This window comes from Nematolebias whitei, chromosome 17 (assembly GCF_014905685.2).
Source record: "Nematolebias whitei isolate Nwh7 chromosome 17, NemWhi1, whole genome shotgun sequence".
Taxonomy (NCBI): Eukaryota; Metazoa; Chordata; class Actinopteri; order Cyprinodontiformes; family Rivulidae; genus Nematolebias; species Nematolebias whitei.
This window is the reverse complement of record NC_056514.1, coordinates 38,998,190-39,009,428: the sequence shown is the minus strand read 5'-3', so window position 1 is coordinate 39,009,428 and position 11,239 is coordinate 38,998,190. Positions and strand designations below refer to the sequence as shown.

The following is an 11,239-nucleotide window of genomic DNA, read 5'->3' as shown; positions in this document are numbered from 1 at the left end:
ATATATATATATATATATATATATATATATATATATATATATATATACACATACACATACACTTTGATATGTTTATCAAGAGCTCAGATATTTAAACACTTTCACAAAGTTTTCATATCAGATCTTTGCTTCAGTTTTTGCTCCGAGTTTGTTTCTCAGTAATCTCAACTCTCGCTGTGACGTACGGTAATCAGAATCACTTCGTTAGAATTTAAAAATGTTCCGTAGCTCTTTACGGGTGCTCGATGAAAAGAGCGGTCAAACAAAATGTATAACGTAGGAGACAAATCTGTGCAATGATCGTCTCGTATCCACGGAGTTCTTAAATGAACATTTTAAACAACGTTCGTGACCGCATGCCGACTCCAACGAGTTTGTTTACCTGCGGAAACAGCCGGAGTGACTGAAACAAGTCAAACGTTAAACTTACTGGTCTAGAAGACGTTTATGTGTTCATGGCGCTCAAACACGCTGCTTCATCACTGCCACTTATTTTGACTCTTCGGAGTGATTTGTTTACGTTGAGTGCGGACCTGCATTCCAGATTTGCATTCACTACATCTGGAAAACTTCTGGAGTAAACTCTTTCAAACTGCACCATTTGATTTAGCTCATGATCACTTTTTCTGTTTGATGTCAAACTTTAACGCTTTCTTTATAGAAACTTCTGTAGCGTTGACAAAACTGGGAGAAATTAGATGCCTGGTTGTTTTGTTGATATGATCAAGTTTACCATCCATCCATCCATCCATTTTCTTTACCCGTTTATTCCATTTTGGGTCACGGGGGTCGCTGGTGCCCATGTCCAGCAATCACTGTGCGAGGGGCGGGGTACACCCTGGATGGGTCGCAAGTCCATCACAGGGCCACATAGAGACAAACGAGACAAACAACCATTCACTCTCTCACTCACACCTAGGGACAATTTAGAGTTACCAATCAGCCTAACATGCATGTTTTTGGTCTGTGGGAGGAAACCGGAGTACCCGGAGAAAACCCACGCATGCACGGAGAGAACATGCAAACTCCACCCAGAAAGGCCCCTGGACCGGGGTTTGAACCAGGGACCTGCTCGCTGAGAGGCAGCAGCTCTACCAGTTGCGCCACCGTGCTGCCCATCAAGTTTACCAGATTAAATATAAAACAACTGAAGGTTTTGCTCTTTGTATTTGACTCAGCATGTTTAAAAACCTTTAAACAAACAAATAAACAACTGTTAGGTTAATAAAATCTCTGCCAAAACACAAAAATCAGTGTAGTTACTGACAGTAGTCCAACATAACCACATCAGTTAAAGTTTTGCTTTACTGCGTTCTGGTTGAAGAATAAAGACGTCCACAGTGTAACAAATGATGGAAAACTGGGAAAGGTGGGAAGTGTGGGGTGTAGTGTTGTATAGTGGGAGGGGTTGACGGGGGGTGTACACTAGGAGAGGGAAGGCGCAGGGCTCTTGAACGCAGAAAAGCATCCGCCCTGACGAGCTCAGACCGGACGCCGTGTAAGCCATGCATCGGTCTCAGCCTCCGTGCAAACGCCAACAAATTAAAGACGGACCGCTGACAAATACACGACGAGACCTGATGAGTGAGGCTGCAGCGTCAGCCCCATGACGGCAGGCAGTTTGATGTTCGAGATGGAGGGATGGGGAGGAGGAGTCGCACCAACGCTCGTGCTTACCCTGAAGCTCTTAGAATCACACTGAACCTCGCGCCTCATACCGCTGCAAAACAGTCAGAGCGATTAACAAGACGAGATTTAAACAGAGAGCAAGAAAGATGCGTGAACAGACGGTTCGGTTCAACATCCACATGAACGAAACACGGACTGAAAGGAAGTTTTTTAAATAAGACATGAAGAAGATGATGCAGCCCCCCTGCTTCAGCTTAAATGTTTACTTTAGAACAACTAATACAATAAAACACTTTCCAACCCAGACAAATATCTTCCATCTCCATCTCATCTTTAGTTGAATTATTACAAAAACATTGTTTCAACATTCAAACCTAAATGACGTTTAAGATAAAACGATGTGGCAAATACATAATAGTCAGCTTTTAAACAAAATATACTCAAATAAATATTAAACTAAAAACAAAACACTGTCAGCTTCTCATTTTCATTGTTTAACTGTATTTTAGTTACTTTTTAAAATCACATCAATGAGTTGAAACAGTTTTGCATCTTGTCTTCTTTAAACAGATGTCGCTCCACAGCAGCAGAATCATAAACCAAAACTAGAAACAGCTTCTAATTCATTAACAAATACAAACATTTTAAAGTTTCCTTATTGACGGACTCTGGTTTTTGTCCTTATGTGGCTTAATAAACAGAATTAACTATAAAAAAACATGACATTTTCTGTTATAAGTTGTCGTAAAGCTCGCGATCCTTAAAGGAATGCATATTTGTCACGATGTTGCCAAAGAACTCAAGCAATCGGTCTGTGCTTGTTGTAAATGACCCTCAGCTACTACCACAACAAGGTTTAGCTGTTTCTGACTGGGTTATAGCCGTTGTGTGTTGGTTAAGGCTGATTGGCTGTGGAAGCCATCTTTAATCAAAGTTCTTGGGTTGTAGATGCACAACGGATGATAACTTTCAAAATCTGTCTATGTGACGTCTGTGTTACGAGTTATTTTGCTGACACAATAAAAGCACAACCCCTTATTTATATTGACTGATACATATGTTCATTGATCGTTTTAAATAACACTTGCACTCTTCTGTGCTGTGTAATATATTTCATTCATTCTACGTCTTCTGTTAGCATTTAGGATTACTGATTATAGAGATTACCATATTTTTAATCCCATTTTGTTTTCTTAATATCCTGATTTTATCTTAACTTAGTTTATCTTATATTAGCTCATCTTAGTTTATGATATTTAAGATATTTATCTTATCTTAGCTTATTTAGTTTAGCTCATCCAACCCATTTTATCTTAGTTTAACGCAACTTATCTCATCTTATCTAGGATCATCTTTGCAGCTTCAGTTTTTGTCAAAACACTATCTTCCTCCTCCTCATCCTTTACCTGTGCTCTTCTCCAAACAGCTGTTGTGCCTAAAGTGTAATTTATTTATTTTGTTAAGCAGATTTACTTTTGTTTTGCTGAGAGGTAAGCAAAATAAAAACTCTACATGTTTTTGTCATCTTACAGCTGGTAAAATTATTCTATTCATCCAAATAAAATCAGACGAGTAAAGAAGAATAAAAAAAAAACAAGTTGGCATCTAATAAAGTTAAAGTATCATTAAATACACGAGCTCCGTTACCTGTGGACATGCTTTCCCCGGGAGGCAGACCATCCAGGAGCCCTGGTGAGTGCTCCAGGGGCTGAGGGCTGGTGCCAGGTGTGGAGGGGGGCTGAGGGGGAGGCAAGCTGGGCCTCTGCCGGGGCGGTTTGGGGGTCGGTCTGGTCTTGGTGAGCGTCCCGGCCAGCGAGGGCGGAGAGGACAGAGACGGGGCGGTTGCCATCTGGATCTGACTCGGGGAACCAATGGTGGCGTAACCCTGCGGGTAGCTGAAGCCGTAAGGAGAGGGGGTGCTGGGAGGGGTGGGCGACAGGCTGACCGGAGACGGCTGACCCGTGGACTGGTCGGACATGGCTCCCGTCTGACAGTAAGGGCCTTTAGGTGGAATCGGGGCCAGCTTCTTTGCTGAAAACAAAGACAAAGACATGATCGCCCGCTGGTATAAACGCATGTCAAGGTCAAGTCTGCAGGCGTCTCACCTCTCCTCAGGCTGTGTGGGCTGTGCTCAGAGTGCTGAGACTGTCCACTAGAGGACACTGTCCCTTGCAGACTCTTCTGTCCAATCACCGGAGACAGCTCCTTGTTCTTCAGAGTGCTAAAGGTCAGAAGACACATGTACGTCAGAGCGCACGACACCGTTTCAGTAACACAAACCAACGAGAGCCCCGCGGTCTGAAATCTGAAATAACCCCCGGGGACTTCGTGGGTTTGTCTTCAAGCCGAGCGCAGGCAGAATGTCAACGTGCACAAGGTCTGGAGGACGGGATTTGACCCGTTTACGCTCCGACTGCAGATGAACCGCACATGGATGACTGAGGCCGCTGGGATTAAAGCGATGACGATGATGAAACTTCACCAACTGCAAAAACGCTGACTCAGGATTCACTTTGTTGTTTTCCTGTCTTTAGTTTTCTGGATGTTTTCTCAGTCTCTTTGTGCCTTTTACACGTCAAAATGTCCAGCTCTTTCAAGAGATGGGTGGTTTTACTTTTAAACTTTTACACTTTTCAAAACATTTAACTTTATTTACAAGTATTTTCCCATATAATCACACCAAGAGCTCATCATTTCCACCAAAAATATAGATCTCTTTGAAATCTTTAGCATATTGGCTGTTTTTGTCTTCTCGTGCTATTTTTAGTTTTAGCTACCACCCTGTCACTATTAGATAGCCTTTTTTATTTTAGCTTTTAGCTACTGTTTTAGATAGCAATGTGCTACTTTTAACTGTTAACTATTGTTTTGAAACTCTTAGCCTTTAGCTATCCTCTTGCTACTTTTAGCTATAGGAGCCTGCTGGCTTCCTTAGACACAGAACTTTACTCAGTGGCTTTTCCATGTGTGTGAATGTTTCTGTAAAGTGCCCTGAGACAACTTTGTTGCAATAAGGCGCTATATAAATAAACTGAATTATAGTTCTACTATTAGTTTCTTGATAGCCTTTTTGTACTTTTAGGTACTAGATAGCTTTTTACTATTTTTAAAATAGCCCTTTAGTACTAGCCTATTGCTACATGTAGCTTTGAACTACCACTTTTAGCTTCTAACTTGACTTTTTATTACTTTTTAAGTAGCCTTTTGCTATGTTTACCTAGTCTTCTCCTACTTTTTTAAATGTAGTTTGTAGCTAATGCGTTGCTGATTTTAGCTTTTACTGAACACTATTTAAATAGCCTTTTGGTACATTTACCTTTTAGCCAGTGTTTTGCTACTTTTAACTAGTTTTTTTAGATTTTAGCTTGCATTTGGCATTTTTCTGGCTAGCATTGTACTACATTTAGCTAGTGTTATCTCATTTTAGCCTTTACCTAGTGTTCTGCTCTTAGCTTTAACTTTCAGTTTCAGCTTCTTCAGCTAGGCGTTTCAGCGCTCATGCAGTTTTTTTGAGGAAGAACTTTTTCTCTCCTTGATGTTTCTTTCCATGTCGGCGTGCTCAGAGTCAAGGCCTCTGCTCTTTCAGGACGTTATGTTTGCACCGATCAAAATCCTCCTTTCTGATCATACTGCAAACTTTTAATTTATTTTGTTGACTGGCAACCCATTTCCTGAATTTCCTGAAAAGTTCTCAGATTTCCAAACATGGCAACTAAATTAAAGAGGGTGTGATAACGAACCCTAAAGTCTGACAGGTGCGCACCAGGTGAGCTAAATGGATAGAATTGGCTCAGATTGCAGTGGTGGTGGGGGGAGTGGTCCTTGACACATCGGCTGTGGGGCCTCATAAATTGGGGGTAGTGTGGGGAGCGAGGTGCTTCTGCATTTACCTCTTCGGCTTGGCTCCTCTCTCACGGTTACAGGCACAGGCTGCCCATGGAGGGGGAGCAGAGAGGGGGGTGTTGGGAGGTTTGGCGGAGCCCGGGAACAGGTCGTGGCGGGTAAGAACGAGCGGGGGTTTGATGTAAAGGGTGGAGCCGTTTGGTTCAGACTGGGTCACATGCGAAGTGTCGGGCAGCGAGGCCCGTTTGGGCAGGTGCAGAGAGCTGGGTTTGAGGTTGGAGTTGACGTCAAGCAGTTGGGGGGACGGGCAGGGGGAGTGGGAGAACGGGGGCGGGCTGTACCCAGAGAGGTGGGGTGGGGGGGACGGGCCAGGGGGCACGGATTCAGGGGTGGGAGCGGTGGGACGCATACTCTGAGGTGCTCGGGTATAGAGGTGGTGAGGGAACGAGTTGGACGAGCAAGAGGAGGAGGAAGAGGAGGAAGAAGAGGGATAAGGAGGGGGCGGCCTTTCCTCCTCTGGGGAGGGATAGACGTAACATGAGTCCGACCAGTTGGAGGATGCATCGTCTGGGCTGTAATAATAAAACATTTTAGTATTTAATGGGAAAAGTGGGGTGCACTGATCTGTAAGTTTGATGTTTGGTCGACTAACAGGAAGGAGACCGAGGGAAAACAGTCGTTATTTAAAAGGAGAACAGAGGCGTTCATGGGGAAAGTTTAAAAGAAACAAAAGTGAAATTAATCAAAAAGTTGTCAGCTCATCAAATGCATGGCCTTATGTTACTAATGAGGCTCGGACTGGCAAAAACAGAGGTAAAATGGTGGTTCGTGCACACAGCAATGAATATGTAGGCCAAACGTTTATTCTAAGAAAAATGAAACCTTTACATGCAAGATATCAGAGAACATATTAATAAAATAAAATAAAAGCTGTAAAGGCAGTGACAAATTTTAAAAGAACATTCTTAAAATAAATAGTTCATTTTTAAGTTGGCAGTACATATGAGCAGTCAGTATCTTACCTGCAGTAGACAGCAGTCGTAGAGAAATGAGCCAATCAGTGCAGGAGGTTTATTAAAGAGCATGTCAGTCCTTTAACATGTTTATTGTTGCCTATTTTTCATTTTGCTCAGTTTTTATTGTAGCTTAACTTCTGTGCTGTTTTGGCCTTTACTCCAAAATGTTCGGCTCATTCAGGAGATGGGGGGCTATAAATTTTAATTTTTATAGATTTTATACTTTACAAAACGTTTGACTTTTCCTTGTAGAAATGCATTCAGATCTCGTCAATTCTTCATAAATTACGTCTTTTTGCTCATCTTTTATTTTTGTTTCATTTTGCTACTTTTAGCTTTCACTTAGCATTCTGACAGTTTTAGCTTTCTGATACCATTCTACATATTTTAATGTTTAGCTAGCCTTTTGATACATTTATCTTTCACCTACTATTCTGCTACTTTTAGCTTTTGTCTAGCCCCTTGCTACTATTAGCTCTTAGCAAGCATATTCTACTTTTAGCTAGCCATTTGCAACATTTATCTTTCAGCTACCATTCTGTTATAGCTTTAGTCTATCCCTTTGCTACTTTTAGATTCTAGCTAGCATTTTAATACTTTTAGTAAGTCTTTTGCTACCAATTGCTTCTTGTAGCTAGCATTTTGCTTCTTGTAGCTAAAGTTTGCAACTTGCAGATTTTAGCTAGTGATTTGCTTGGTTTTTTTTTTAGCTTTTAGATAGTGTCCCGCTTCTTTTAGCTAGTGTTTTGATACTTTAAGGTTTTAGCTAGTGTTCTACTTCTTTTAGCGTTAACAGCTCAGTTTCAGCTTCAATATCAGCAAAATCATTTAGCGTTTACAGAAAATGTGATTCCCTTCTATGAGACTGTTGTTTGTCAACCTCTCCTAAATGCTAGCTAGATAAAATGCATGCCCTGCAGCTATTTTTTCTCTAGCTAATTAGATCGTTTGTTCTGTTTTTCTAAACAGAAATTCTTCTTTTGTATCATCAGGCTCACAGAAAAATTGTAGAGTTAATGTTTTTGCATTCGACTAGCATAATGATGAGTAGATCAAGCCGATCAGCCGAAGGTTTTAGCAATATGAGCAATGTTTGGTTGAACAAATAACAGCTGTCTCATGGCAAAGTAAAGTAAAAACTATTAAATAGCATAGCTTTAGTTGCTAAAAATGTTCTGAGTTAGTTGTGTTTGCAGGACTTATTCTACGTAGTGGTTAGCTTGACTTGCTTCTTTCTGATTCTCCAAACTCAGATCGCTGTGTCTGCTGCAGGTAAGATTTTGACTGCTCAGAACTACTCAATACAACCACACTTAAAAGAGCTCATATGAAAATGAAAGGGTGGAAAATCGATTAAAAACTGGCGTTAAAGGGAACGAACGCGCTGTTCTGGAGTCAGCTGCAGGGCACAACAGCATTAGGTGATGAGGGAGCGGCAGCAGCAGGTGGGGAGGTTCGGGGGGGTTGAAAACAGGAGAGCGGGGGCACTACAGCCTTACCTGGCTCTGTCGCTGTTATTGGGAGGAGGGGTTGGGGAGGGGGAGGCATAGAAATCTCCGGGCTGCTGAGGGATGAGAGCGTCAGCGGGCGGGGTTGGGGGGTGCACGCTCGGTGGCGTGGAGGAGGTTTTACGCGCAGACGAGGAGCCCCTGCGCGACACCCAAGAAGTGTCCATCACCCTGACACCCATGCTGCAGTAGGACAGAGATGCACAGCCAGTCAAACCAAAGGAGGGGGTGCATTCGGTCAGGGACGGGGGTGAGGTTTCCAGGGAGCGTCATCGAGGGGGAGGTTCTGTTGAGAAGGTTTTCCTACCCATCTTCATGACTGACTGTTAACGATCTTAAGGTTAAAAATACACAGCGTCTTACAAGGATTTAACATGAAGTAGATGTTTTTAATCTGTATAAAACTTTCTCTGCACGATGAAGGACACGTGAGTGAGGCGACAGGATGCAACAACTGCACGCCTAAAGCAGTTTGGCTAAAACTCAACCAGATTTTATCTAAACGCTGATATTTCATCATCGGGTCATAACAGGATCAAACTGATCCATCCGGTCTACTTCACACTCATTTCTACAGTTTCTTTATATTTTCTTAGCTCCGCATCAGAATCATTCGGCTGGCCCCGTTCTGCCAAAAAGTAGCTAAATCAGTAGATCAGCACCTCTTAAACTCTTCAGTAACATTTACCTGCCAGGTTTGTTGAAGACTTCTAGATCGGGGGGGCCAAAATTTAAAACTTACTTAAAACCAAGTGCCAATTGAACCCTTTAAGCCCAGTCAGATAGCTGATATCTCTCGATTGCAGGCTCCTCAGCTAGACCTTCATCTGCCTCATTTGATGTTTTCTGTTGATTTGTCTGCATCAAAATAGAAATTACTCATTTTTCTTGGCTTCAAAGTTAGCCAAGTATTATGAAAATATAAACTTTAAAGTGTGACACCTGTTTAACGGCACTAATAGGCCTGTCACGATAACGAATTTTGCTGGACGATTGTCTCAGAAATTATTGCGATAAATGATAACATTATTTGAAATCTGACAATATTTAGTCATTATTGTCAAATTTAAGAAGAAATGTTGGTTAATTTTTGTGTGTAGTACCTTTTTTGACCACCAGATGGCAGTATAAGACTGTTTGAACCAAAGGATGGATAGTGAGGGAGTGAGCAGCGTGTATATTTAAGAAAAATGTGAGGGAGGCCCCTTGACGCGAGATGGGCTGTCTCTCTTTCCTGTTTTTTGGTTCCCAAAATGGCGGCCACTCAGTGTGGTTGAGCTCTTTAGCTTGGGCAGCACACCTCATCCCCAAAATGCTCCCCGGCACTTTCAATAGCTGCCCACTGCACCACCTGGCGGTGGATGGGTTAAATGCAGAGACTAATTTCGCCATGTATGGAAACATACAGTGACGACATTATTATTATTATTATTAAATTTGTCACACAAAACTTTTAATTAAAAAAATCAGTAAACAAGTTCTCAGCTTCTTTTTGCAGAGAAAAACTTTTTATACGAAGGCACGGGTTTCAACCGTGAATTTTGGAGCATCGACAAGACGGAGGTTTTATCCCCGAGGTCGGCCTGTTAGCTTAGCTCGTAGCTTAGCTGCTGTTAGCGATCGAAAAACACAATTTCGAACGATTAAAACAGATTTTAAAGAGAAAAGAGAACGGGAGGGGTCAGTGAAGAACTGGAGTTGAACTTTTTGTCATCCAGTGTCTTCAGTAGAAAGAGAGACAATGAAAATGAGGTCGATAATTTTCATTTATCATGCGATTAATTGATTTATCGTTTATCGCGACAGGCCTAGACACACAGTGACATCTACCGGTAATCCAGTATGCAGATTATTAACCTTCAACAGGTTCTGCTGATGAGTAAATACCAGGAAGATGAACATTTTCTAAGGCAACTGGTAAATCTTCACCACGAGGTAAATATTTTATGATGAACAGAAACCAGGGTCACGATGCCACAGACGGAACAAGTCTTTCCAGGAACAGAAACTGTAAAGATGTTTGTGCATAGAAGAAGAAGGCCTGCTTTGTTCACGTCTCCTCCCACTACAGGAGTCAGATTTGTCAGTTCAGACAAACCTGAGTGGAGCAATAAAGGCTCGACGGACGTCTGAACGTGCAGGAAGCACCAAGAACAAACCGACGAGACGATAAGAGCAGTAAAAGAGGCGATACTCTACCTCTGGATCTTCCTCATGCTGCAGCGTTAAAACAGAGACAAGCAGAGTCAGGACAGAAGCTCCGAGTCTGCTTTGGTAACTTTATCAAAGCAGAAGATGTGAAACTTTCAGGGGAAGAGGTGGAGGAGCAGCGGGACGGGTCTGACAGGAGGCTCGAAGACGACACGACAGTCACGCTGAATGAAAGGAGAGATGTGCGCGCTCCATGAAGTGTTTTAATCGCTGCTCCATTTTGCTTTAATTGGGTCAACATTTCCCTGAAGGATGCGACAGAAACCCTTCAAAATAAAAGGTTTCCTGCAGCTGATGCTACTCTGAGGCAACACAGTGGAAACTACATTTAAAGGACTTGCATTCTGAGTTTATTATTTTATTTTTTATTAAAGTAACACTAAAAATGTATACAAGACTTCTATATTAAATGTTGTATATAGTTATATCTAAACAAAGTTTATTTATAACGATGGAGCCGTTTTGTTCAAACCTTGAAACCAAGTTTATGTGGGGTCTCATATAAAATGTCACTCTCAGAGTATGTGTTGTGTATAACCCTCAGCTACCACCGCTCAAAACTTTAGCTCCAAACTGACAGTTCTAGCTGTTTGTTATCTAGACTGATGTTGGTAATCTGTGGTGGCCATCTTGACTTGGATTGACTCCAGAATTGATCAGTTGTAGATGCTTTGTCAATAATTTATTTCTGAAATTTTTAACAACATTTGTCCTGTGGTTCATGAGATATTTTACTAACAGACATGGGCAACAGCAGCTGCAAGCGATAATACAATAAAGATGTAAGACTTACGTAAACAAATTATTTTTAGACTTCTCTTAAAGTAAAAGTTTGATGCAGTTTGGTGGATTATTTAGAAATAACAATATTTATATTTACATAAAATAATCTTTCCTTAAATGAAGTGACTTCTCCTGTGAAATAGTGCGATCTAAAAGCTGAGGGACTTTTCTGAAATATTTTTATTCCATAGTTTGGTGCACTGATCCTGAGCAGTCTAAACATGAATCAGTATTTATAAAGAACCTACA

The 11,239-nt window shown here is 41.6% G+C and overlaps 1 protein-coding gene across 1 annotated transcript in view; it reads right to left on the bottom strand.

Annotated features, from left to right (window-relative positions):
- The window catches only part of LOC119424191 (rho GTPase-activating protein 44), a 62,609-nt gene that overhangs the window by 1,520 nt on the left and 49,850 nt on the right, over positions 1 to 11,239 (bottom strand). Inside the window, exons 17-20 of the mRNA XM_037691661.1 lie at positions 10,196 to 10,213; positions 7,988 to 8,179; positions 3,735 to 3,850; positions 3,277 to 3,660 (exon numbers count right to left, since the gene is read on the bottom strand). Coding sequence (XP_037547589.1) covers positions 3,277 to 3,660; positions 3,735 to 3,850; positions 7,988 to 8,179; positions 10,196 to 10,213 — 710 coding nt within the window. The remainder of the gene's footprint in view (positions 1 to 3,276; positions 3,661 to 3,734; positions 3,851 to 7,987; positions 8,180 to 10,195; positions 10,214 to 11,239) is intronic.